This window comes from Schistocerca serialis, unplaced genomic scaffold (assembly GCF_023864345.2).
Source record: "Schistocerca serialis cubense isolate TAMUIC-IGC-003099 unplaced genomic scaffold, iqSchSeri2.2 HiC_scaffold_1458, whole genome shotgun sequence".
Lineage (NCBI taxonomy): Eukaryota > Metazoa > Arthropoda > Insecta > Orthoptera > Acrididae > Schistocerca > Schistocerca serialis.
In genome coordinates this window covers 671,600-696,797 of record NW_026047689.1, presented here as the reverse complement: position 1 = coordinate 696,797, position 25,198 = coordinate 671,600, and the positions used below count along the sequence as shown (strand labels likewise).

The 25,198-nt window shown below is 44.3% G+C and overlaps 1 protein-coding gene across 2 annotated transcripts in view; it reads right to left on the bottom strand.

Annotated features, from left to right (window-relative positions):
* Positions 1–25,198, bottom strand: part of LOC126443339 (ankyrin-2-like) — a 61,933-nt gene that overhangs the window by 9,838 nt on the left and 26,897 nt on the right. For both annotated transcript variants that reach the window (XM_050090932.1, XM_050090933.1), the window contains exons 4-5: positions 18,781–19,342; positions 14,225–14,374 (exon numbers count right to left, since the gene is read on the bottom strand). In XM_050090932.1, coding sequence (XP_049946889.1) covers positions 14,225–14,374; positions 18,781–19,342 — 712 coding nt within the window. The remainder of the gene's footprint in view (positions 1–14,224; positions 14,375–18,780; positions 19,343–25,198) is intronic.

The window sequence follows — 25,198 nt, the reverse complement described above, 5'->3', positions numbered from 1 at the left end:
TGCTTGGGCGGTGGTGAATAGGCGCTTGCATCTCAAGAACTTCGGTGTAGCACATTCATCTCGGCACCGTGACAGAAAGGCGAGAGAGGACATCAGTCGCGCTTTCTTCTTCCGTCGTACTCAAGGCGTCGGTACAATCTGCAAATCTCCTCCCCGTAGATGCATAATACAAAATTGTTAAGGCTTTGGTGGTCACTTGTTGACAAACTGCCTATTGGCTTCTGTCTCGGGTTCTTCGGCCGACGTTCATCTAATGATTTTTCTGACGTTTCGCCAGCACGAGTGGCTGGCATTGTCAAAGCTTCACCCTCCATTGCCGGTGGTGAACTGGGGCCGAGCTCTGGCCGCAGACTATATGTACCTGGCGCGCCAACGTCCGAGGGCTTCTCCGCGGTCATTTCCGGTGCGGTTCTCCTCTTGCTACCTGCGACGGTCGTTCGCTGCAGTATGGGCAGCCAGGATCCGTTTACCTTAAGGCTTTCCTCTTTCTTGTTGAAACTATTAGCGTGTTTTTGTATTTCTACAGCTACTCTGAACAAGTGCGTGTGATAGTGCTTCTCTACAGCCAGAACTTGCGTGTCGGAGAATTTTATTGCGTGGTCGGTCTCATTCAGTGCATGCTCTGCCACAGCCGATTTCTCCACCTGCCCCAACCTGCAATGTCGCTTATGCTCTTTGATCCTGGTGTTAATTGATCGTCCAGTCATTCCGACATAAACTTTTCCGCATGTGCATGGAATACGGTATATTCCCGACATTGCAAGTGGGTCTCTTTTCTCCTTCGCCGATCTAAGACACTCTTTGATCTTCCTTGTCGGTTTGAAAATCGTCTTTACGCCGTGTTTACATATAGTCTGCGGCCGCGAGCTCGCCTCCAGTTCACCACCGGCAATGGAGGGTGAAGCTTTGACAATGCCAGCCACTCGTGCTGGCGAAACTCCAGAAAAATCATTAGATGAACGTCGGCCGAAGAACCCGAGACAGAAGCCAATAGGCAGTTTGTCAACAAGTGGCCACGAAAGCCTTAACAATTTTGTACATAGAAAAGTGATAGAAGGAAAGTGTCGAGATCAGTAAGAAGCAAACACAAATTGCAATTGGCATCCACAATGTGCGCTGCTGTTGTCAGGGATGGTTCAAATGGCTCTGAGCACTATGGGACTCAACATCTTAGGTCATAAGTCCCTTAGAACGTAGAACTACTTAAACCTAACTAACCTAAGGACATCACACACACCCATGCCCGAGGCAGGATTCGAACCTGCGACCGTAGCAGTCCCGCGGTTCCGGACTACAGCGCCAGAACCGCTAGACCACCGTGGCCGGCTTGTCAGGGATGGTTAGCCATATTAGGGAAAGGAGATCATAATTTGAATGGTAAGGCGAATAATGAATATGGGAAGTATAATTTGCAAGCAACTGCTGTCACCTAATTCGCAATGGAGAAACACCAGCCTTTACAAGGACGCTGGTTTGGGAAGCTCCTGTCGCACAGTGGTGTATAGAGTCCAGCAGCTGGAATGCTGATGGCAAAGCAGAACCACACACCAGGCATCTATAGGAAAGAAGGGGCTGCAAAGTGCTTTGCACAGCTGCAGCAGTGTAGGGCGATTAGCACCCCATTCGTTGTGGTGCAGGCACTGAATAACATTAACATGCTGCCAGCACATTTCCTTAAGCTGACGAAGATGGGGAAGCCAAGTTAAGCAAGTATCAAAGACCAGTCCCAAAAAGCAGAATGTCTCCACTACATTAAGTAGTTGGTCATCAAGGTAAAGTTACAGATGGAGATGGCAGTACAACAAAAACAGAAGGGCATGACAAGTCTTGGCAGCTGAACACTGAAACCTGTGAGTGAGGACCCACTGCTGCACCTTTTGTATAACTTCCAGCAGTCGACGTTCAGCCACACCAACAGAAGAGGAGCAAAGGGAAATACAAAAATCATCAGAATATAGGTAAGGAGATATTGAGGACCATTAACGATGATTAAAAAGATTGGAACGCTCAGGACAGAGCCGTGAGAGACCCCATTCCCTTGGATGTGAGGCGAACAGTGTGAGGCACCAGCTCGAGCTCTGAAATGCGTAGCGACAAAAAGTTCCGTATAAAAATCGGGAGCGGGCCCCAAAGACACCACTCATGCAGAGTAAAGAAGATGTGGTGTCGCCAAGTGATATTGTAGGCTTTCGTCAGACCAAAAAAGGTGGAAATGAGGTGCTGACGCCGGGAAAAGACCATTCAGATCGCAGTCTCCGGGTAGAGTAAGTTGTCAGTGGTAGAGCGAACTCGCCAAAAACCGCCCTGAGACTTGAGGAGCCAACACAACGGCCAGCTCACCATACATTCAAGCAGCTTGCCCAGAACGTTGGTGAGGCTGATAGGACGATAATAGTCCAAATCTAGCAAGTTCTTACCAGGCTTTAGCACTGGGATGATCATACTCTCCTGGTACTGCGATGGGGAGTCGCCATCGCTCAAGATTCAGTTGATGATGACAAGGATGTGGCACTGATAATCCACTGACAGACGTTTAAGCTTTTGGGAATTGATGTGGTCTGCCCCAGGGGTTGAGTCAGGAGAATTGGCAAGGGCACTGAGCAATTCCCACTCACTGAAGGGAGCACCATATGTCTCGGATTGGTGTGGAGCGAGAGATAGGAATTGTCGTTTCATCACTGTTTAATTCTCAGATGCTGAGGTGCGAAGATAATGATCCACGAGACATTCTCCAATTATGTGTGGATCGGCATATACAGCTCCATCTCGAAATTCCATGTATACCTGCATGAGTCTCATATCCGTAAAGGCATCTGAACTTGGTCCAGACCTGGGAAGGAGAGGTTCTTGTGCCAATGGTGGAGTTGTATCGTCCCCAATACTACCATCATGCAATGAGCTGACATACCTGGACACGATGCTGTTTGAAGGCAATGACGTGCTCTAGAAATCCATGGTGCTTATGATGTTGAAGGGCCCACCTACAGTCTCTAATGGCCACAGCGATTTTGAGTGACCACCAAGGCACTGATTTCCACTGGGGCAACCTGAGGAACTAGAGATTCAAGATTCAGCTTGGGCAACAATGGTAGTAATGGTGGTCCTATAAAAAGGAGATTCTACAGTTGTAGTGCACTTGAAAGCATCCCATTCAGCCTTGGTAAGAGCCCATATGGGCAAGTGTCCAGGCGATGCTGGGGTAGGGACAGAAAGAGTGGAAAGTGGTCACTACCACACAATTCGTCGTGAGATCTCCAGTGGATATAAAGGAGCAGACCAGGACTGCAAACCAAGGGATCAACGGCTCAGTATGTGTCATATGCCACACTAAAGTGAATGGGGGCACCTGTAATGAGGAGGCAAAAACTGAGGTGAGTTAGTAGATCATTGAAAACCTTACCACAGCAGCAATCTTGGTTCCACCCCAAACAAAGTTAGGGGCATTAAAATCACCCAGAAGTAGGAAAAGTGGGGGTGGGGGTGGGACTTGAGAAATTAGGGCAGCTAATACATGGTGCAAAACTTCATCGTCTGGAGGGACGTATATACTGCTGATGGTAATTTCCTGCATTGTCCTCACAGCTCCCAAAAGTGTTTCAAAGAGCATAGGTTCGCTACAGACATAGATAGATGCAGACTCCACCTTGCAGTCTGTCACAGTCAGTACATTTTTTGTAGTACCCATGTCAGGCAGAAAGGGCTGGGGTCGACATCACAGGAAACCACGTTTCCTGAAAAGCAATGCAAAACGCAAATGTAATGCTCAAAAGTTGTCATAATTCAGCGAGGTGGGAGAAAAAACCGCCGCAGTTCCACTGGAGCAATAGGTAGTCAGTCATTTGGGAATGCATGAAGGGATCAAGGAGAAAGTTTATGCCTCAGTGTCACCACGAGTGCTGGTATCCAGGACTGTTGCGTCTGAAGCGTCAGCAAGATCTAGGACCTTGAGGGATTCTACGATCTCCACCTCGTCCTCAGACCTGGAACTGCTAGGGACTGGTGGTGTTGGGACCACTGGTGAGCCATAGTAAAGTTAGCTTTGAAAAGCGCGCCACAGCACGTAGCGTGAAGCAGTCGGCCTCCTTTCTCTGACGGTGGTGCTGTTGTCGCAATTGAAGGCTTCGGTGTCTCCCTCTAGAGGGAAAGGGGAAAAGTGGGCTGTTCGCGTGGGTTTATGATTTGGCTGTGTGGGCTCTTGTGGAGAGTTTGCAGTTGCGGCATGAAGAAGCGACTTCTCTGCTGGTGCCAGAGGTACAGCGCGCAGACCGCGGCATCAGCGTAAGCGACGCGAACAGCGGCTCCATGGTATGCGGCATTAACTGCTCGTCGCGAAAGGAGTCTTCCTGAGCGTGGGTCTGCGAGGGGCCTAATTTGCAGTTCGGCCGTATGCTGTCGACCGGCGAGGAGGTTCTGAAAATCGGCGCGCCTTCCTGCGTCCGTTGAAATGCCTGGCAGCGGGCGGCTCGGCAGAGGTGTTGCGTTGGTTCAGCCTGGGAGTCGTAACGCACCAGAAGTTGAGTATTGATTGTTACAGATTTTCTGAAGTTTAATTGAATTCAATGTACTTATTCATGTTAATTATATCAACCGTATATTTTGGGGGTTTCCCGCCATTCATTCTCGTCTGCCCACCTGCGGGAAGGTGGTAATATTAGAAAGGGTGGTCCGTTTGTCCCCTTTTGAGGACCAAAGGGGGGCGAGTCAGAGTAAATCTGTGGTTCGGATTGCTTCTTTCCTCTCCCAGCTTACCTACGGGTTTGGTTCAAATGGCTCTGAGCACTATGAGACTTAACATCAGGTCATCAGGCCCCTAGAACATATAACTACTTAAACCTAACTAACCTAAGGACATCACACATCCATGCTCGAGGCAGGATTCAAACCTGCGACTGTAGCAGTCGCGCGGTTCTGGACTGAAGCGGCTAGAACCGCTCGGCCACCGCGGCCGGCCACCTACGGGTTTATTCGACTGTTAGCCTCTGCTATGTCTGTGAAAGTCTAAGGCACCAATGGTTGTACTGTTTAAAATGCAAGGCACTAAGAGTGATCCATTCTCTCGCCTACCATAACTGGTATTACTAGACTCACATGTAAAAGGTACTCCAAGAAAGAAGAAGAAATTCCTTTTTCCTCGTAGTAAGAACGAGTCAATTGCATAAGGAATTCCTGTTCATCTGGAAGCTCTAACTTACGTAAATTTGTGTTTATGTATATATGGCTATAATCAAGCAAGGTTGTTAATGTATGCCGTAGTGGATTATTTTATATTGTTTATAGCCAGCAAGAACTGTTGTGTGTTTTTTCTATTCAGTACCTTTTAAGGCTTTTACTCAACGTGCTTACGTGTTTTATACAGTTAGTTGGTTATGAGTGTGTTTTCTTACCATGCAAAAGTTTGCCATTTCATTATGGGTAGAAATTGTTGCCTTGAAAGGAGAATGTTGTAACGGTTTGCAAGTCTCAACATGTGGTGCTGGAATTGCTGTGGGAAAACATATTCCCAAATTACCAGCAGTTCAAGCACCATATAGGGGGTAGGACGTATGGTTTTACATCACATCGATATACCATCACCTTGATTTTTTGGGAAATGAACCAACTTCAAAGGGCAAGATGTAGGCACCAGTAGCAACCATATTGTTTTTCAGTCCCGTATAGATATGCCGAATGACATGAACACCCCACTGTTCTAAATTGGTGTGGTGCTTGTCGTCAGATTGCAAGAGAAGGTCCTGGTGGAAAATAATCCCCTCGACCATGTTGTGGGGGACCATGTTGATGGGGGATGACAGGAAGAGGAATATGACTGAGCAGGTCACAGGCGAGCAACGCCCAGGGCTGGGCTCAGGATACTGTCTAATTTAGGACTGCCGCATTTCTCATTTTCGATAATACAGCCACTTCGTCAAACTCGTCCTCCAGGTTCTTGATAAAGAAAATAGAGGCTTTATAGCCAGAAAGCAGTGCCCATCTATTCTGCTGCAGACTAAATAACTTGGCGAACGATGTTCTCTCTTTTCCATACTCCTTTCTTCCTCTCATGGTGTAACTACGGAGGAGAACAATTCAGGATCATATCTGTCAACATTGTAGTTTACCCTGCCCTTCTTAGAGATTGCTGGCGCCAGTCACCAACAAGAGATGACTTGGTGCACTTTATTGTAGGTCGTGCGCCCTGATGCCACGCACTCTGATCAGAGGGTCTCTCCACAGGCGCCGCCCAGCCACAGCAAAGGCCACCTGGCATGATGGCTGTGACCAGGAGTCCTGATTCCCCAAGAAGATGGGCATGTAGTGCTTGGCAAATGTGGGGAGTTTGCAGCTCAGACATCAGCAGTGCGATCCCTGTGTTGTTAGGGGGCTAGGACCAAGAGGGTACCTGACAGCTGCCCAAGATGGATGGCTACCATGCTGGATAGTAGATGCAGAGAAATCCTCTATGGTGAGGGGGATGAAAGAGGACAGTGGGGACATGTTGTGTAATTCCTTACTATGCCTGCTGTTGCGTTCCGTCCTCGGCCACTAACTGTTCTGTTGGCACCTACTTTGCTTTGCTTGTAGTGTGCAATGTGTAATGCCAAAGAATCAGATTCAGTGTAACTGTCACCCTTATTTAGCCTTTCTGTGCATAATTCTGATTAAATTTATGTGTGTGTTATCTCTACATTTACACAACACTGTGCTCTCGAAAATTATGGACTACTGCTTTGTATTCGTGGAGGTGACGTCTGAGAGCTAGCTAAATGTGTTCCATCAGGTTCACACGCTGCAAATTATGTGGACGAGACAAGAGGAGTTCAGTATCATTCTCCTCCAGTCACTGTACCACAATCCTGTCTTCGTGACAGGGTCATAGTCGTTGAGGAAGACATAAAGTATGAAAATGTACAGGTTATCCGCATTAGTGTACAGGTAATCCTCAGCTGTCATGGTGGCATCGGTGACAGATGTCATGTAAGCCCAGGTGATAGCACCCACCACATACTCCGGCTCTCACTGTGCAGCATATATGGACCTGTGCATCTTTTGGGTAACTGTCCACCTGGACGATGGCATGTCTGGACATGGCCATCAGCATAATGTAACCAAAAGAACATGATTCATCCTACTAGAACATACGTTTCCAGTGATCCACTGTCCAGTCTCGATGAGCCTGCTGCCACTACAGTGGTAGTGACGGTTCTGGCATAACCACGAGCGCCAGAACGAAGAAAAAGAACTCAAGACCAGAGAAGGCAGTGAAACGACATGGGCCAATGGTGCACTGATTAGGGCCGCACCATACCTGCAAGAAGTGTATATAAGCGCCGCTCCTGACAGCCTCGCCTGGACATTTGTGGACAGAATTAGCATGGCATAGCAGAGAGTGCTACGAGAACTGATAGTTGTGATCCACAAACTTTGTGACAGACTTGCCTGAACACTGCATGTTACACAAGACTCTGATTTATATTGCGTGTCCCTCATCGTTTGCGACACCTTTGTACATTAAAATTGTGCATTGTCAATCTGCTTTAACGAAGTGAAACTATTAAAGTTATTAACTTGAATTGTTATATAGAATTCCGAGAAGGCAGCAACCTATACGAGGCGAGTGGGCAAGACCAAACAGTGGGCGACAAGGATGGGATGGTCCATCGACTTGGCGCTTGCATGTATCTTTTTTAAGTTCCAGATGCTTTGCAGTGCCGCCATCAAAATCAACTTCGCCACTGTCCTGTACACAACGATTTTTGAGTGTCTCTTCCCCCTGATTCACGGGTCCAGAGAGCAAAGTGGCCACAGCACATCAAGACACTGCAGGACGACCCCATTGAGGTGGAGCCTTCGCCTCCTCCGTCCCCTCTCGTCCTACCTATAGAGCTGGATCCGCCCACAACACAACAGTCGCCGCCTTCTACATGTTCTACACCAGGAGGTGGACGCATACCCTTCTGGTGGTATCCAGGGGGCCATTTTTGCCAGAGCACAGGCCGGATGGCGGGGTACGGCTGGAAGCTTGATGTCCTCTGCAGCCACAGCTTTCGGCCCATCGTTGCGCCTACACTCATTCATCCGCCACCATGGTCGCACTCAATACAAGACTCCTTTAACCAAGACGAAGAACGCAAGACCAGAGAAGGCAGTGAAACGACATGGGCCAATGGTGCACTGATTAGGACCGCACCATGACTGGATTGACACCTGCGGGAAATGAATATAGGCGCCGCTCCTGCCAGCTGCGGCCAGACATTAGTGGACAGCATTAGCATGGACTAGCAGAGAGTGCTACGAGAACTGGTAGTTGTGATCCACAAACTGAGAGACAGACTTGCTTGAACATTGCATATTGCACTAGACTACTTTATATTGCATGTCGCCCATCGCTTGTGACACCTTTTTACATTAAAGTTAAGTATTGTCAATCTGCTTTATAGAAATAAAGCTACTAACGTTTTAAGCTTAAGTTATTGTGTAGAATTCTGAGAATGCAGCATCCATTAGGCACCCTATACAAGACGAGTGGGCAAGATCCAACAATGATGATTTAATCTGTCCACATGCAAACTTGTATCAGATCATGCAGTATGCATATTCACATTCAACAACGTGTGCCAGGTTTTTGCTGTGAACCACTTGTGCTGGCACCAGAATTCTACTGTGCCGCCAGACCACCACCTGCCCTGCTGTACAAAACTCTGACCTCAGTGTTCTGAGATGGGATGTGGGCGCTCAACACATCACTGTCTGCTCGTGGTTTTACTGGTCTCCAGCCACTTTCTCTAGATGCCGACGACATTGGCACGTTCGAAGCCTCTCCGTTTCTGAGGCTATCATTCGTAGGCACTTAGTCTTTCATAACTTGTGATCTTTTATGTAAGTTGTTTTACGCCTTCGCACAGCCGTCAGCGAGGAAGGTCTTAACTTTCTTCTACCTGTACATCGATGTGCTTATTGGAACCATGCATAACAAAAGTCTTTCTCGATACACGTTCTGCTCTCTTCTTGTTATCCTTACTAACACAATTCTCGACCAGTCTTTTAAATACTGTCGTAGTTTGTTTGTGTTCTGTTCTAACATTTATTTCCTTCTCCAGTAGTTCCCTCATCGCTTTTTGATATTTTATTAGGATTGCGTCCCTCAGGTTTTCGTAACTCTATAAATTGGTATAATTCCTTTTCTGTCACGTACTTTACTGAGATTCACTAATTTTGAATATACTACATACAATATATTTTAAACTTTTTCCTCAACAGTATGTACACTGTGCATAACGATGTTGTATGTTTTGCGGTATGCATGTTTGCTTGTCACCTCAAGCAGAGAGGTACCTGGCATTTCTACAGATTCCCGCTGTGGTCTGTCTCTTTAATAATTTTTTTGTATACTTTCTTCTCGTTGGCTGTTAGCATGCACCTCTTCTTGTGTTACATCACCTGCATTACTTTTATGCACGACATTTGGCAAATGCTTGTCAGTTACCAGTTCGTGATATAACTTCAGAATAAGTGTCCTGTCTTCCATGATTATGTATCATTGTGTGTGAATTGTATTGTCCACCTATGGCGTACGAGGCTTCTAAATGTAAATTGAATCTACAGTTTATGCATGCCCATGGCTTACTGTCCTGGTTCACCAAAGCACGAAGTACTGGAATCTCTGTGGAGCAGGCGTTGTGTTTCCTTAAATTCACGTATGGACTTTGTACCAAACTATAAACTTTACAATTCTTCTTTCGCTCCCATATATCCCCTTGAATAATAAAGAAATTCGTATGTCACACAATAGCTTATTTTATTACGCCTTAATTATATTAAGAAAGCATGTTGAATACTGTCATTGTTGCTAATTGAGGGCATGTATACGCATTGTTCACATGCAAAATACATAGTATTTGACTTTAACAGTAAGTGCATTAGCAATGAAATCACTATATGGTCCTGTGCATTCACTACAAACATGTAATACAGCTCTCTTGGGAGCCTTACTATGCTTCGCAGCAGGTGCATAAACACACTGCCTGTGTCCAGTGGCCTATGGAAGCACAGTGAGGCTAGGACAGAGGAGCATGCTACTCAGAATGCTGCGTGCTTTTGGCACCACGTCAGTAGAAGCCTTGTGTGTGGATCTGGGGTCTTGCCGCATTGACGTCATTATCCACCACAGAGCGGCGGTGTGCTGGGTCATGAGGGGTACACACTACAAGATTCCAGTAATAACAGGGGAAAACTTTGCAGACACGAGTCAATTAAATAACAGCCACCTTGAGACCTGAAAAATGGACTGGGAGATGACCGACAAAGGCCATCGTGTTTTCTCCTTCTTCCACAATTTACAGGTACAGCTTCATCAGAAGCATACGGATCCAAGCCGTGCCGTTGTTCACATTGCGACTGGGCTTGAACGGAGTGGGCCTTAGCTAAAGTACTACACGCACATGTGGGGAATATGGGTCTCCTGAACATGTGACATTACATTCAACACCCTCACACATGTAAGATCTGTAACAGAGCATAACGACATCAAAGAAATGCTACGAGACCCAGACAAATAGTGTGCTCTAAGCAACGCAACTGTTAATGTTTCAAGAACACTGCACGAAATCTACAGACGAGGAAACTCATAAGGCAGATCTCAGACAAGCACATAACAACCACAACAACACGATCCTTGGGAGGACACAAACTCAGACACACCACAGACATTGACGTAAATGCGGGAACAGAAAATGACACAAGCACAGCAACAACATCAGACAAAGACTCATAAGATGTTCAATACCTGAAACAGACAAAGAAAGATAACTATAAGAAAGGAGGCATCGCATGTGATTTTTTCATTTACCTGATATGCATTTTCAATGCAACAGTTAAAAATGGGAAGGAAAACGACTAATTGAAGAACTGAGACACTCATTACATCTAAGGAATATGCTATATGGTGAGGCGAATCTTTAGGTACTGTGGTTCCACTCCAGCCTATGACATTGCTTAAAGATAAAAACATCATGCTCAGAGACATACAAGATAACAGCACACATACGACATGTATATGGGTAACTACATCTAGCCATGGCAACACAAATAGTGCAATAGTATGCCCTAGACAAGATCTAATTAGTGTCGCTGCTCCATAGACAGTATAAACAAATACACTCGCAGTCACTCGTGATGTATTTCATTTAGTAAGGTTTCTGCCAAGGCCCTCCCACATGGAATGGCAACCACACAAATCATAATTTATATGTTATATTTTGTTTTAACAGTAAAATAATATTTGGAGATCATTCCTTTCCCATGTTTCTATTTTCTGTTCTAATTAATATCATTTATTAATACTCTATTTCCTACAACTAATTTAATTTACTTTGTAATTCATTGTTATTACCCTCCTTTTATAGTTCAAAACTAATTTTACTAGTGATGTAGAACAATGCAGTATTATATGTAAAATTGCATAATGCACGACATGCTTTTTAAAATGTCAGGTAGCAGGTCTTTAAATATGTAACAAATGTAATGCAATGTGCACTCACAGTTTTTCGTAAAGTCATCTACCATTATCTGCTACCATCGACAATCGATTTGCATTAATATAAGTCGATATCAGGATCCATTTACGCAGAAATTTCCCCATGCTGAGTCAAGATCTGTACCCACAACACCTGTGACACACTGTCAATTGCAGGGATTTGTTTACAGAAGACGTCGTACGCCACTACACACGACTCGACCTGACCACACGCGCAGCTGGATTGCCGGATTAACATGAGCAGCCATCTTGACCATTATGTAGTGACCACCGAAAATTTGTCCCATACTGGATGTCGAATACGTATTTCTCGCTCATCACAAGCAGTCGCCTTTACTACTAGGCTGCCTCGCCACACGACTGCACGTGTGACTCCCAGTTTCGTTGAGGCTGATGTTCCAACAAATGATTTCCAACAACTACTGCTAGACGACCTCATATTCAGCTCTCGTGGCAGACTGAACCTCCGTCTCTTACAGACGCCATTCATTCAATGGTGCTATTCCGGCTCATCCCGTGAAACGTAATTAGAGTGTCTGCAAAATGAACATGGAAATAAGTGAGGTCGTTTGATAGGATGGCCTACTAGTTAAGGCTGCTTGTTGCAAATGTTAAACAAGTATTGTACACCCAGTATGGCGCAAGTTTTCAGCTGTTACTAAATACTGAAACGTCAAAAACTAATTTGAAGAAAAAGTGCAGGAAATCACATAAAAATTAAACTTCACTCTACAACATTCCATAACCTTATTCTCCTGATGGATATTATTTTTACATCTTTTCCTTCATAATGACCCATCATCATTTCCTTTTGACGACCATAACGAACTTGTACATAATTATTTATTCACATTAAAGTAATATTTTAGTTACAATGCAAAGATGTAGCTGTAACACCAATTTGATACAAATTTACTTTAGGAGATGGGAAACCACCACTGAAATGATAGCTTTCACCCGACACACCTATTCATTCACTACATTTGGAGAGTAAAAGTTGTTTATGGTACCTTTGTCAAATAACTGCATGAGTGGACCAATTGTGGTCTGAACAGGTTGTAATTCACACTCTGTTCCCACAAAAATATCTCGAGAAACACTATGATACATGCTTACACAAACATCAAAAATTAACAAATAAAATTCCGATCCTTGACAATTATAACTTATACACTCCTGGAAATTGAAATAAGAACACCGTGAATTCATTGTCCCAGGAAGGGGAAACTTTATTGACACATTCCTGGGGTCAGATACATCACATGATCACACTGACAGAACCACAGGCACATAGACACAGGCAACAGAGCATGCACAATGTCGGCACTAGTACAGTCTATATCCACCTTTCGCAGCAATACAGGCTGCTATTCTCCCATGGAGACGATCGTAGAGATGCTGTATGTAGTCCTGTGGAACGGCTTGCCATGCCATTTCCACCTGGCGCCTCAGTTGGACCAGCGTTCGTGCTGGACGTGCAGACCGCATGAGACGACGCTTCATCCAGTCCCAAACATGCTCAATGGGGGACAGATCCGGAGATCTTGCTGGCCAGGGTAGTTGACTTACACCCTCTAGAGCACGTTGGGTGACACGGGATACATGCGGACGTGCATTGTCCTGTTGGAACAGCAAGTTCCCTTGCCGGTCTAGGAATGGTAGAACGATGGGTTCGATGACGGTTTGGATGTACCGTGCACTATTCAGTGTCCCCTCGACGATCACCAGTGGTGTACGGCCAGTGTAGGAGATCGCTCCCCACACCATGATGCCGGGTGTTGGCCCTGCGTGCCTCGGTCGTATGCAGTCCTGATTGTGGCGCTCACCTGCACGGCGCCAAACACGCATACGACCATCATTGGCACCAAGGCAGAAGCGACTCTCATCGCTGAAGACGACACGTCTCCATTCGTCCCTCCATTCACGCCTGTCGCGACACCACTGGAGGCGGGCTGCACGATGTTGGGGCGTGAGCGGAAGACGGCCTAACGGTGTGCGGGACCGTAGCCCAGCTTCATGGAGACGGTTGCGAATGGTCCTCGCCGATACCCCAGGAGCAACAGCGTCCCTAATTTGCTGGGAAGTGGCGGTGCGGTCCCCTACGGCACTGCGTAGGATCCTACGATCTTGGCGTGCATCCGTGCGTCGCTGCGGTCCGGTCCCAGGTCGACGGGCACGTGCACCTTCCGCCGACCACTGGCGACAACATCGATGTACTGTGGAGACCTCACGCCCCACGTGTTGAGCAATTCGGCGGTACGTCCACCCGGCCTCCCGCATGCCCACTATACGCCCTCGCTCAAAGTCCGTCAACTGCACATACGGTTCACGTCCACGCTGTTGCGGCATGCTACCAGTGTTAAAGACTGCGATGGAGCTCCGTATGCCACGGCAAACTGGCTGACACTGACGGCGGCGGTGCACAAATGCTGCACAGCTAGCGCCATTCGACGGCCAACACCGCGGTTCCTGGTGTGTCCGCTGTGCCGTGCGTGTGATCATTGCTTGTACAGCCCTCTCGCAGTGTCCGGAGCAAGTATGGTGGGTCTGACACACCGGTGTCAATGTGTTCTTTTTTCCATTTCCAGGAGTGTATTTTATCGAAAAATACAATAAAGTGAAATTCTGTGTTTGGATAAGATCACTTGGCTAACGCCCTCATAAGTGGTATAGTGAATGTGGAAATCGTGCATGTATAGCGACAGTACTCACCTCAGGAAAGAGACGGAAGCATCATCAAATGTGGGAGTGGGGCAGGTAGCTGTGTGCTTTGCATCTGGAACAGGAGCCCTGCTGCAGTTTTTGTGGCCCATGTGCAGCTCACTGGTGGGGGTGACCTCGCTGTCTCCAGCGGCTGGAGTGCTGTGCAGAGACACAGGGTGTGGTCACGCAGTGCACGCAGAGGACAGAGGGCAGCCTACTGCAGACAATGCTGCTGAGAATTTGTCCAGACACAACTAATAGAACACACACTTTCAACATCAGTAGTGGGTCCTCTGAGACACTTACCCCTGTGCTAATCGGTTTAGCCCCCACACTAGTAGCATCGCTTAGCAAACAACAGGCTGAATAAATTAAAGTACAAATAAAAGATACAAGCTAAGGTCAACATTTAGGTAGAACTGATATGACAACTAGTCATCAGCGTAGTTTAAATACATAAAAACAACATTCCCACAGAAATAAAAATGGAAATAATCTTTACATGTTCAACTTGTACCATTATCATCAGATAGTATCGGTAGCTGTTAGCGACTTGGCTGTAGGATGCACAGTTGGTAAACTACAGAAGAGTAGATTCTGAACTGTGCACCAAAAGAAATTTAGAGAAGCAAGGGTTACAGAATGTGTGATACTGAGCAGCTACTCCCTTAATACGTTTAACTGTCACCAAAATAGGCAAGTAAATATATTTGTTTCACATTGGCCAACGAGCATTCTCAATAAACTAGCGAACATTGAGCATTAAGATAAAAAAAGGCAAAGTACTCTATACATACACTTATGCAAGATATGTAATCGTAAGTTGTTATTCGAATGAAAATAGAAATTCTGTTTAATTCTTATATTCTACATATACAGTTCTATGAGACTGTGATAAGGAGATTTGCTGTAGAACGAAGGAAAGAGTTGGATTTAAATTAAGGAGACATGGGTTACATAACACAGGAGACAATGTAAAGTTGTGTAAAGACGCATTAAATCATTATTAGTCATTACATGTGACTAAAGTAAACTGTGGTTGCTACAAGTGAGGAGAAGATACAGATTGATAAGTGGAAACTCTATCAGTGATGGAAGCATACATAGCGTGTTTGGAAATTCTCTTTACAAACTACTAGGACTTTTAAAGGGGAGAGAGCACGTAATATTTTGTACAGGAACCCCGTCTGGAAACGTACTGTATGCATTCTACGACAGTTTGAGTTCACATGTTTAAATCATGCAATTCTGCTTCAGGAAGTGAATTAGGCATGATGTAGTACAGTTATTAGGTAACAGTCCGAAAGTAAACATAACGAAGCATCCATTTATCAGTTCCGCACATTTGTTTTCATTAAAACTTAAACATTACCTTCTGCATGTACAGTATGCTAGGTAGATTTTTTGTTTTGGGGTAATGTGAACACACAATATTTAAGTGATAATACAAACAAGAGGCTTAGCTGATAAAGGGATCTTTCGCTGTGTTTCTTTCGAATTTTTATCTAATAACTGTACTGCATCACGCCCAACTCAGCTGCTCAAGCAGAACTGGATGAGTTAAACATCTGAACTGAGACCGTCATAGGAGGGAAACGGTATGTTTCTGGACATGGATTCCAGTTCTCACTCCCCTCTACAAATCATATAAGTCTCTAACGGAAATTTCTGAACACACACACACTCACACACACACACACACACACACACACACACACACACACACACACACACACACACACATATATATATATATATATATATATATATATATATATATATATATATATATATATATATAATTGAAAACTATTGGGCGTTAGGATTTAATGGTGCATTTGTTAAGTGATATAGCATATAAAAATGATAATGAGACAAAAGGTCTTATGAATACTCATATTGTGGGAGATGTATCTGTAACTGCAATGTATGGGCTAGGGAAGGTCCTAACACTGTGAAGTTCTTTGGGCAGCCTTTAGAAACAGCATGGAGAAGTACAAGCAAGGCCGGCAGGTTGCTAGACAACTGACAGATGTTCCACCAAGAAGCACATACAGCGTTTTGACTAATAAAACCACCTCTCCTAATGTGCTAGAGAATGGGAATGTCCAAATTACAGCATATATCCTTTGGAACAACTGAACAAAATGCGAAAGGAAATGGGAAGCGTTGTGTGGATCTGCGCATTTTGTGGATCTTTCTGAGTTGTAGAGACTGGTCTGTTGTCTCCTGAAGTGGCCGCAGGCTGTTTGAGGAGTAAGTACCTACAGCTTCCTGCAGACGTACTTGTGTCACCTCCTGCAACGGAAGTCTTCCTCATGATTCTATTCAGCCCCGCACCCTTCTTCTTGGAACCTAGCACACATCTTAAGACGTGTATCTTATAACACTGTACTACTTGGGGAGAATAAACAAAGTTTGTTCTGTAACCGTAGGTATATTTCAGAAATGAACATAGAAAGTGAAGGAGAAACATAGAAATCAAACTGCAGTAGTAATGTGGAAATAGCGATCAGTCTGACCGTTTTCTGTACAGCACCTATTTTTTCCAAGGTTTAATATTTATGTCATGACAACATCAGAGATGGAAAGTTTTAAATTCTTTTCTGATCTCTTTGAACTGCGCTGCAGAGTTCCTGGTGTTAATGTCGGACTACACGCTTGTTGATCAACGTCATCTTTCCTTTATGCAGCATATGTCACTTGTAAGTATCTCATTGTGAACACCAGCAGAGACAGCAGAGAACAATATATGTAATAGTGAGTAAAGAGATTTATAGTGAATTGCACAGCACACAGAATAAAGCCTGTAGGCTCGCTGCCCTGGCTGCTCGTACTACACATCTTGTTGTCCACGGTACATCTGCTGTGAGCAGCACATCACTGTGTCCACCACTGAAATGGCAAATTTACCACTTATTCAGATACTTTACACCAGAACCTATAAGGCTGTTCCACATATGCAGTTCAGTACAAGTAATGACCGCAAATAATGTTAAAACCACTTATAAATCAACGAATAATTTAGTTCTAAGATGACTTTTTTAACCTAACCTATCCGTTAATAAACCCAGTTGGATCTAGTACTTCTCTAAATCAAGCAGGTGTGAATATTACAGTTTAACAAGTCAAGGCTGCATAATATTAAACACGAATTCTTTACAGACGAATGGAAATGGTAGAAAGCGAGCACGGGAAGACCAGTTTGGATTCAATAGAAATGTTGCAAGACGTGAGGCAATACTGACCCTACGACTTATAAGATAGATTAACGGTAGGTAAACCTACGTTTGTAAGATTTGGGGACATAGAGAAAGCTTTTGAGAATGTTGAGAGGAATACTCTTTTTCAAATTTTGAGGGTGGCAGGGGTCAAATACAGGGAGCGAAAGGCTATTTACAATTAGCACAGAAACTAGATGGCAGCTATAACAATTGACAGGCATGACAGGGAAGCAGTGTTTGGGAAGGGACTGAGACAGAGCTGTAGCCTATCCCTGATGTTATTCAATCTATATATTGAGCAAGCAGTAAAGGGAAAAAAAGAAAAATTAGGAGTAGGAATTAAAATCCATGGAGATGAAATAAAGACTCTGAGGTTTGGCGACAACACTGCAATTCTGTCACAGACAGCAAATGACCTGGAAGAGCAGTTGAAAGAAATGGACAGTGTCTTGAAAGGAGGATATAAGATGGACATCAACAAAAGCAAAAGGCGGATAATGGAATTTAGTTGAATTAAATCAGGTGATGCTGAGGGAATTAGATTAGGAAATGACAAACTTAAAGTAGTTGATGAGTTTTGCTATTTGGGGAGCAAAGTAACTGAAGATAGTCGAAGTAGAGGGGATATAAAATGTAGACCAGCAGTGGCAAGGATAGCGTTTCTGAAGAAGAGATATTTGTTAACATCGAGTATAGGTTCAAGCGTCAGGAACCCTTTTCTGAAAGTATTTGTATGGAGTGTAGCCATGTATGGAAGTGAAAGATGGATGATAAATAGTTTAGACAAGAAAAGAATAGAAGCTTTCGAAATGTGGTGCTACAGAAAAATGCTGGAGATTAGATTGGTAGATCACATAACTAATGAGGATGTATTGAATAGAATTGGGGGGAAGAGGAATTTGTAGCACTTGACTAAAGGAAGGGATCCGTTGGTTGGACATATTCTGAGGCATCAAGGGATCACTGATTCAGTATTGCAGGGCAGCGTGGGGGGGGGGGGGGGGGTTAAAACTGTAGAGGGAGACCCAGACATGAATATATTAAGCTGGTTCAGTAAGATGTTGGTTGCAGTAGGTACTGGGAGATGAAATAACTTGCACACGATAGAGTAGCATAGAGAGCTCCTTCGAACCAGTCTGTGGACTGAAGACCACAACAACAACATTAATCTAACATGAGAAATCAATGAAAGCATCGCGAGATATCAGAAAATGTCTGTCAGTGATGGTGTATTTTGCAGCACACATACACGTAAAGATACTCAGGGGCTGGAAATACACGCACACACACAGAACTACACAGGACTGGACAACGTAGGCATGTAGCTTGTCTTGTGCTTACCCGGTTTCTGCTGCTGGCTCAGACAGCAGCTTGAGCACTTCAATCAGATCTTCAGGCTGACAATGTAGCGCATCTGTCCAGCCCTTCGTGGCCATCACGTGTAAAATATGAGTCTTTATGAAGGCGGCGGCGGCCTTCTTAAGGCTGCTACAGGAGTTCCGAATAGCGAGCACAGCTGTGGTCACCGCAGTCTCAACAGACAGCTGTGCGGCCAACTGCTGCTCGCACTGTGCCTTCAGGCCTGACAAGCCGTACTTATCAGCCGCGACCAGCAGCTGGGGGGCCATTCTGGCCAGCTGCGGGGCCTGCAGGGTATACATGTAGGCCACGAGATGGCGCAGCAGCGGGCCCCCCACGTCTGGGACTGTGGCCTCCAGCGTGCCGTGGCTGAAAACAGCGGCGAACACGGGACTCCTGGCGGCCAGGACGGCCCTGTGCGCTGCCAGACGGGTGTCGCCCGCCACCAGAGTCACCACGGCGCTGTCTCCAGCGTCCAGCAGGGCGCCCAGGTCCACAGTGGGAGCCTCTTTCCCCTCCTGGACCTGTCCTGCTGTGGGCGATTCTGAAACACAGCGTCACTGAGTAGACCCTTCCCCTTGCACAGCACCCTCCATGTGAGAACATGCTTGAGCCACAAGTGGATCTGCGTCAACCACCACTTCCTAACACTAAATGAACTAGACTTCGCCATACCCCTGGTAATACCATGTGGGTCATTTTTACCCGCAGTAGAAAACCACCATTTTGTTCGTATCTGGGTGGTATTATGAGTGTCTTCATGTTGACAATACGTCTCTAAAATGAATAGTACACGGTCAAATATGAATTTTCTCTAAGTAAACATTTTTATTTTATTTTAAATGTTACAGAAGAAATTCCACAATATTTCGTAAATTTGGTAAAGCAATGTTGTAATGTTTTTCTTTATAAAAAGATTGAAACTGAATCAAAACATATTGTTTATGTGAGTATTAATAGTATTTTTCCTTTTATAGAAGAATAAGATAAGCACCAAATATTAGTGAAACATTCTAAAAAGCAGTAGGTGACTAAAATGCTCTGCATTTTTTGTAGTTATTGCAATGAAGGAAAAAAAAACATAAGAACAAATTACTTCAGACTATAATTATAAATATTTAAGTATATTTAAGAAAAAGGACGTGACAGAATTGCCTACTCTGGGATTCAGAAAGCCGACAACAGTTTTTGTTCGGCATCTTTTGCACACATACTTGTTGCACTTGACGTTTTATTTCCCTTTGTAGTTTTGTTATCAGCAGGAAACCTGAATTTGAGAAGAACTTCGAACTCCTTATTGGCCAATGCCAGTATGGAGTGCCTGTACGGGGAGACTGAGTTTTGTCTGAAGTGTGTAAGAGGCAGCGAGGTCATCTGCTACTCTGAGGATAAGGTCCCGCCGTGAAATCTTATTAGAGGTTTTTTTTTTTGGTCATTAGTCTACTGACTGGTTTGATGCGGCCCGCCACGAATACCTTTCCTGTGCTAAACTCTTCATCTCAGAGAAGCACTTGCAACCTACGTCCTCAATTATTTGCTTGACGTATTCCAATCTCTGTCTTCCTCTACAGTTTTTGCCCTCTACAGCTCCCTCTAGTACCATGGAAGTCATTCCCTCATGTCTTAGCAGATGTCCTATCATCCTGTCCCTTCTCCTTATCAGTGTTTTCCACATATTCCTTTCCTCTCCGATTCTGCGTAGAACCTCCTCATTCCTTACCTTATCAGTCCACCTAATTTTCAACATTCGTCTATAGCACCACATCTCAAATGCTTCGATTCTATTCTGTTCCGGTTTTCCCACAGTCCATGTTTCACTACCATACAATGCTTTACTGCAGACGTACATCCTCAGACATTTCTTCCTCAAATTAAAGACGGTATTGGATATTAGTAGAATTCTCTTGGCCAGAAATGCCTTTTTTGCCATAGCAAGTCTGCTTTTGATGTTCTCCTTGCTCTGTCCGTCATTGGTTATTTTACTGCCTAGGTAGCAGAATTCCTGAACTTCGTTGACTTCGTGACCATCAGTTCTGATGTTAAGTTTCTCGCTTTTCTCATTTCTACTACTTCTCATTACCTTCGTCTTTCTCCGATTTACTCTCAAACCATACAGTGTACTCATTAGACTGTTCATTCCGTTCAGCAGATCATTTAATACTTCTTCACTTTCACTCAGGACAGCAATGTCATCAGCGAATAGTATCATTGATATCGTTTCACCTTGTATTTTAATTCCACTCCTGAACCTTTCTTTTATCTCCATCATTGCTTCCTCGATGACCAGATTGAAGAGTAGGGGCGAAAGGCTACAGCCTTTTCTTACACCCTTCTTAATACGAGCACTTCGTTCTTGATCGTCCACTCTTATTATTCCCTCTTGGTTGTTGTACATATTGTACATGACCCGTCTCTCCCTATAGCTTACCCCTACTTTTTTCAGAATCTCGAACAGCTTGCACCATTTTATATTGTCGAACGCTTTTTCCAGGTAGACAAATCCTATGACAGTGTCTTGATTTTTCTTTAGCCTTGTTTCCATTATTAGCCGTAACGTCAGAATTGCCTCTCTCGTCCCTTTACTTTTCCTAAAGCCAAACTGATCGTCACCTAGCGCGTTCTCCATTTTCTTTTCCATTCTTCTGTATATTATTCTTGTAATCAGCTTCGATGCATGAGCTGTTAAGCTGATTGTGCGATAATTCTCGCACTTGTCAGCTCTTGCCGTCTTCGGAATTGTGTGGATGATGCTTTTCCGAAAGTCAGATGGTATATCGCCAGACTCATATATTCTAAACACCAACGTGAATAGTCGTTTTGTTGCCACTTCCCCCAATGATTTTAGAAATTCTGATGGAATGTTATCTATCCCTTCTGTCTTATTTGACTGTAAGTCCTCCGAAGCTCTTTTAAATTCCGATTCTAATACTGGATCCCCTATCTCTTCTAAATCGACTCCTGTTTCTTCTTCTATCACATCAGACAAATCTTCACCCTCATAGAGGCTCTCTATGTATTCTTTCCACCTATCTGCTCTCTCCTCTGCATTTAACAGTGGAATTCCCGTTGCACTCTTAATGTTACCACCGTTGCTTTTAATGTCACCAAAGGTTGTTTTGACTTTCCTGTATGCTGAGTCTGTCCTTCCGACAATCATATCTTTTTCGATGTCTTCACATTTTTCCTGCAGCCATTTCGTCTTAGCTTCCCTGCACTTCCTATTTATTTCATTCCGCAGCTACTTGTATTTCTGTATTCCTGATTTTCCTTTCATCAATCAACTGAAGTATATCTTCTGTTACCCATGGTTTCCTCGCAGGTACCTTCTTTGTACCTATGTTTTCCTTCCCAACTTCTATGATGGCCCTTTTTAGAGATGTCCATTCCTCTTTAACTGTACTGCCTACTGCGCTATTCCTTATTGCTGTATCTATATCGTTAGAGAACTTCAAACGTATCTCGTCATTCCTTAGTACTTCCGTATCCCACGTCTTTGCGTATTGATTCTTCCTGACTAAAGTCTTGAATTTCAGCCTATATCTGCTCCTGGGTACGCCTTACAATCCAGTATCTGATTTCGGAATCTCTGTCTGACCATGATGTAATCTAATCTTAGAGGTACGTAACTTAAAAATTGTGCGAGCGTTAATCATGGCGAGGTCAAAGAAAAGACACTTACTTACAGGGCATCGTTGGGTAACAACTCTGAGACTGTAGTATCTAGCGATGTGGTCATAAACATCTACTCCATCCTTAGTGTCATTATAAAACTTCACTGTTTCTGGAAGTTACTTCTCAGTATTCTCAGTCTTCTGACATCCAGCATGCATGTTACTCAGGATACGGATATCTTTTACGTTTTCCCATCGTAATCTGTGAGGAGATGGTCGCCTGACTTGTGAGTGTGTTGCATACAGTGTGTCGTCTCCACTTCAGCGCTCATCTGCCTGTTTAATTTAGGTGAATAAGCTGTCAGTTGTGACGTTCCATAAGGGCGACGCGACTGACATCTGCTGTAGTGTAAGAGAACTGTTAGCAGTGCTCCAGACAGTAGTGTAGGGAGGGGGGGGGGGCGGTGGGATTCTGCACTGTATAATATGTTGTCTCGAATGAAAAACAGCCCACAGTTGCTCTAAATTTTGTTTATTTTAAATCTAGACCAAGGTTTCTGGTATAATAATATAGCCGTCTTCAAAACTCATACACACAAATAAATGAATAATGTCTTAGACCAGCAGCTGTGTCAAGACAAATAAAATAGTTTCAAGACACATAAGCCTGTTTCGAACATAAATAAAATTACATATGGCAACGTATGTCCTCCGCCACTACCTCTGTTATACTGTCGCTGCCACGATGAAAGTAATGAAGTATAATATGTCATATGTTATTCTGTAGTTTTGCAATGTTACTCCGCGTAGTTCTGCATGTCGCCAGTCCATAGAAAACGGAAAGCCTCGCTGACATAATGTATCATTCGAGAACCGAATACTTCGTATTTAATGTTCTTTTTGGCCCGAAGTATAATATACTCTAACAGCTCGTGAATAACGTCGAGGCGTGCCCAGATCATATTTAGTGACAGCAAACCGGTGTTACCTCATATCAAACTGTGCGTTAAATAGGTATGGGTCAAAAATGACCCACATCGTACTACTGGTATAACAGATAAATTTTTCATACTTCCAGGTGCGTGAGCTAGGGGGGAAGAAATTTTGGTAAGTTGTACAACCCCATAAATGATGAAAAGTCACGGGAGCGTTTCGTCGTGCGATGATTAGAGAGGCGGGTAACGGCCTCGAAAATCCATTGTGGGTCAAAAATGACCCACATAGTACTCCTAGTAGAAATATTGTTCTTCACAAGTCTGTACAACAATACGACATTCTTCCTGTGTCAAAATAATAAGTCACGTGAATACCCACATATCCTTAACGACACCATTTGATCCAGCACATCTTAGATTCCACCTTCAATGAAGTGGACAAAGTCATGACGAAACTGTATTACTAATGGTTTGTGACAAAACGGCGACAAATCAGCGTCCATGTACCTGTCGTGGATGGCCACGTACTCCGACACTTTGTTGCTGATTTAGGAAATAAAATCGCTGGAGGAGTAAAAAGCGAGGAAAAAGTGATAATCCGAACAAAACATAGAAAAAAGATGTTAGCCTCTAAAACTGACTGCTAACACGCCAGTAAAATGCTTCCAAAAGCGCGTTTGTTGTGTTGCATCTTGTAAATGTGTGATCTGGACTCTGTGATGTAAGGAACTGAAAAACGGAATACTTTTGAAATGTGTTGTTAAAGGCACACCGTGAAAAGTCAGAGGGACTAATAAGATAACAAATAACGAAATCAATAAAATAATGCTGGCTAGAAGGGATTTGTTGATTATCTGTTTAGGTGAAATGGACATATATATATATATCATCAGAAAAATACCAGAGGAAGTCCACGGTTGAAGTTCGAGAATCAAACTACGAGAGATGCCAGCTGCTACAGCCACACACAGGTGGCAAAATCATGGGATAGCGGTATGCACTTTCACATATGGCGGTAGTCCAGCCTACAAAAGGTATGAAGCGGCAGTTTATTGGCCGAGCTGTCGATTGTATTCAGGTGATTCACATGAAAAGGTTTCCAGCTTGATTATAGCCGCACTATGGGTATTAATAAACTTTGAACGCTGATTAGGAGGAGGAGGTAGACAAATGGGACATTCCATTTCGGAAATCGTTAGACAATTCAACATTTGGAGATCCACAGCGTCAAGAGTTCCGCTGACCACAAACAAGGCAGTGGTCGACGGCGTTCATTTAGAGGCCGAGAGCAGCGGCGTTTGTCAGTGCTGAGAGGCGAGGAACACTACGCGAAACAACCGCAAAAATCAATGTGATACGTACGATAAACGTATCCGTTAGGACAGTGCAGCGAAATTACGTAAATGGGCTATGACAGCAGGTGGACAACGTGAGTGCATTTGCATAACGGCGGGACTTCCCCTGTAGCCCTTCTCCTGTGCTCGTGATCCCACTGGTTGGACCCTAGACGACTGGAAGACGGTGGTCTGATTGGATGAGTCCCGATTAAAGTTGGTAAGATCTGATTGTAGAGTTCGAGGATGGTGCAGACCCCGACGAAGTCATGGCGCAAGTTGTCAACAAGACACAGCGTAAGCTGGTGCTAGCTTCATACTGGTGTGGACTGTGATTACATGGAGTGGACTGGGTCCTCTGGTCCAACTGAGACGATCATTGGCTGGAAATGGTTATGTTTGGCTGCGTGGAGACAATACACGATCGGGCTGTAACTATGAGATAAGTATTTGTTCGCTAAGTATAAAAAAAAAAAAAATTGATTACCACATGAAGCTACAACAATTCCAAAACTTTTCT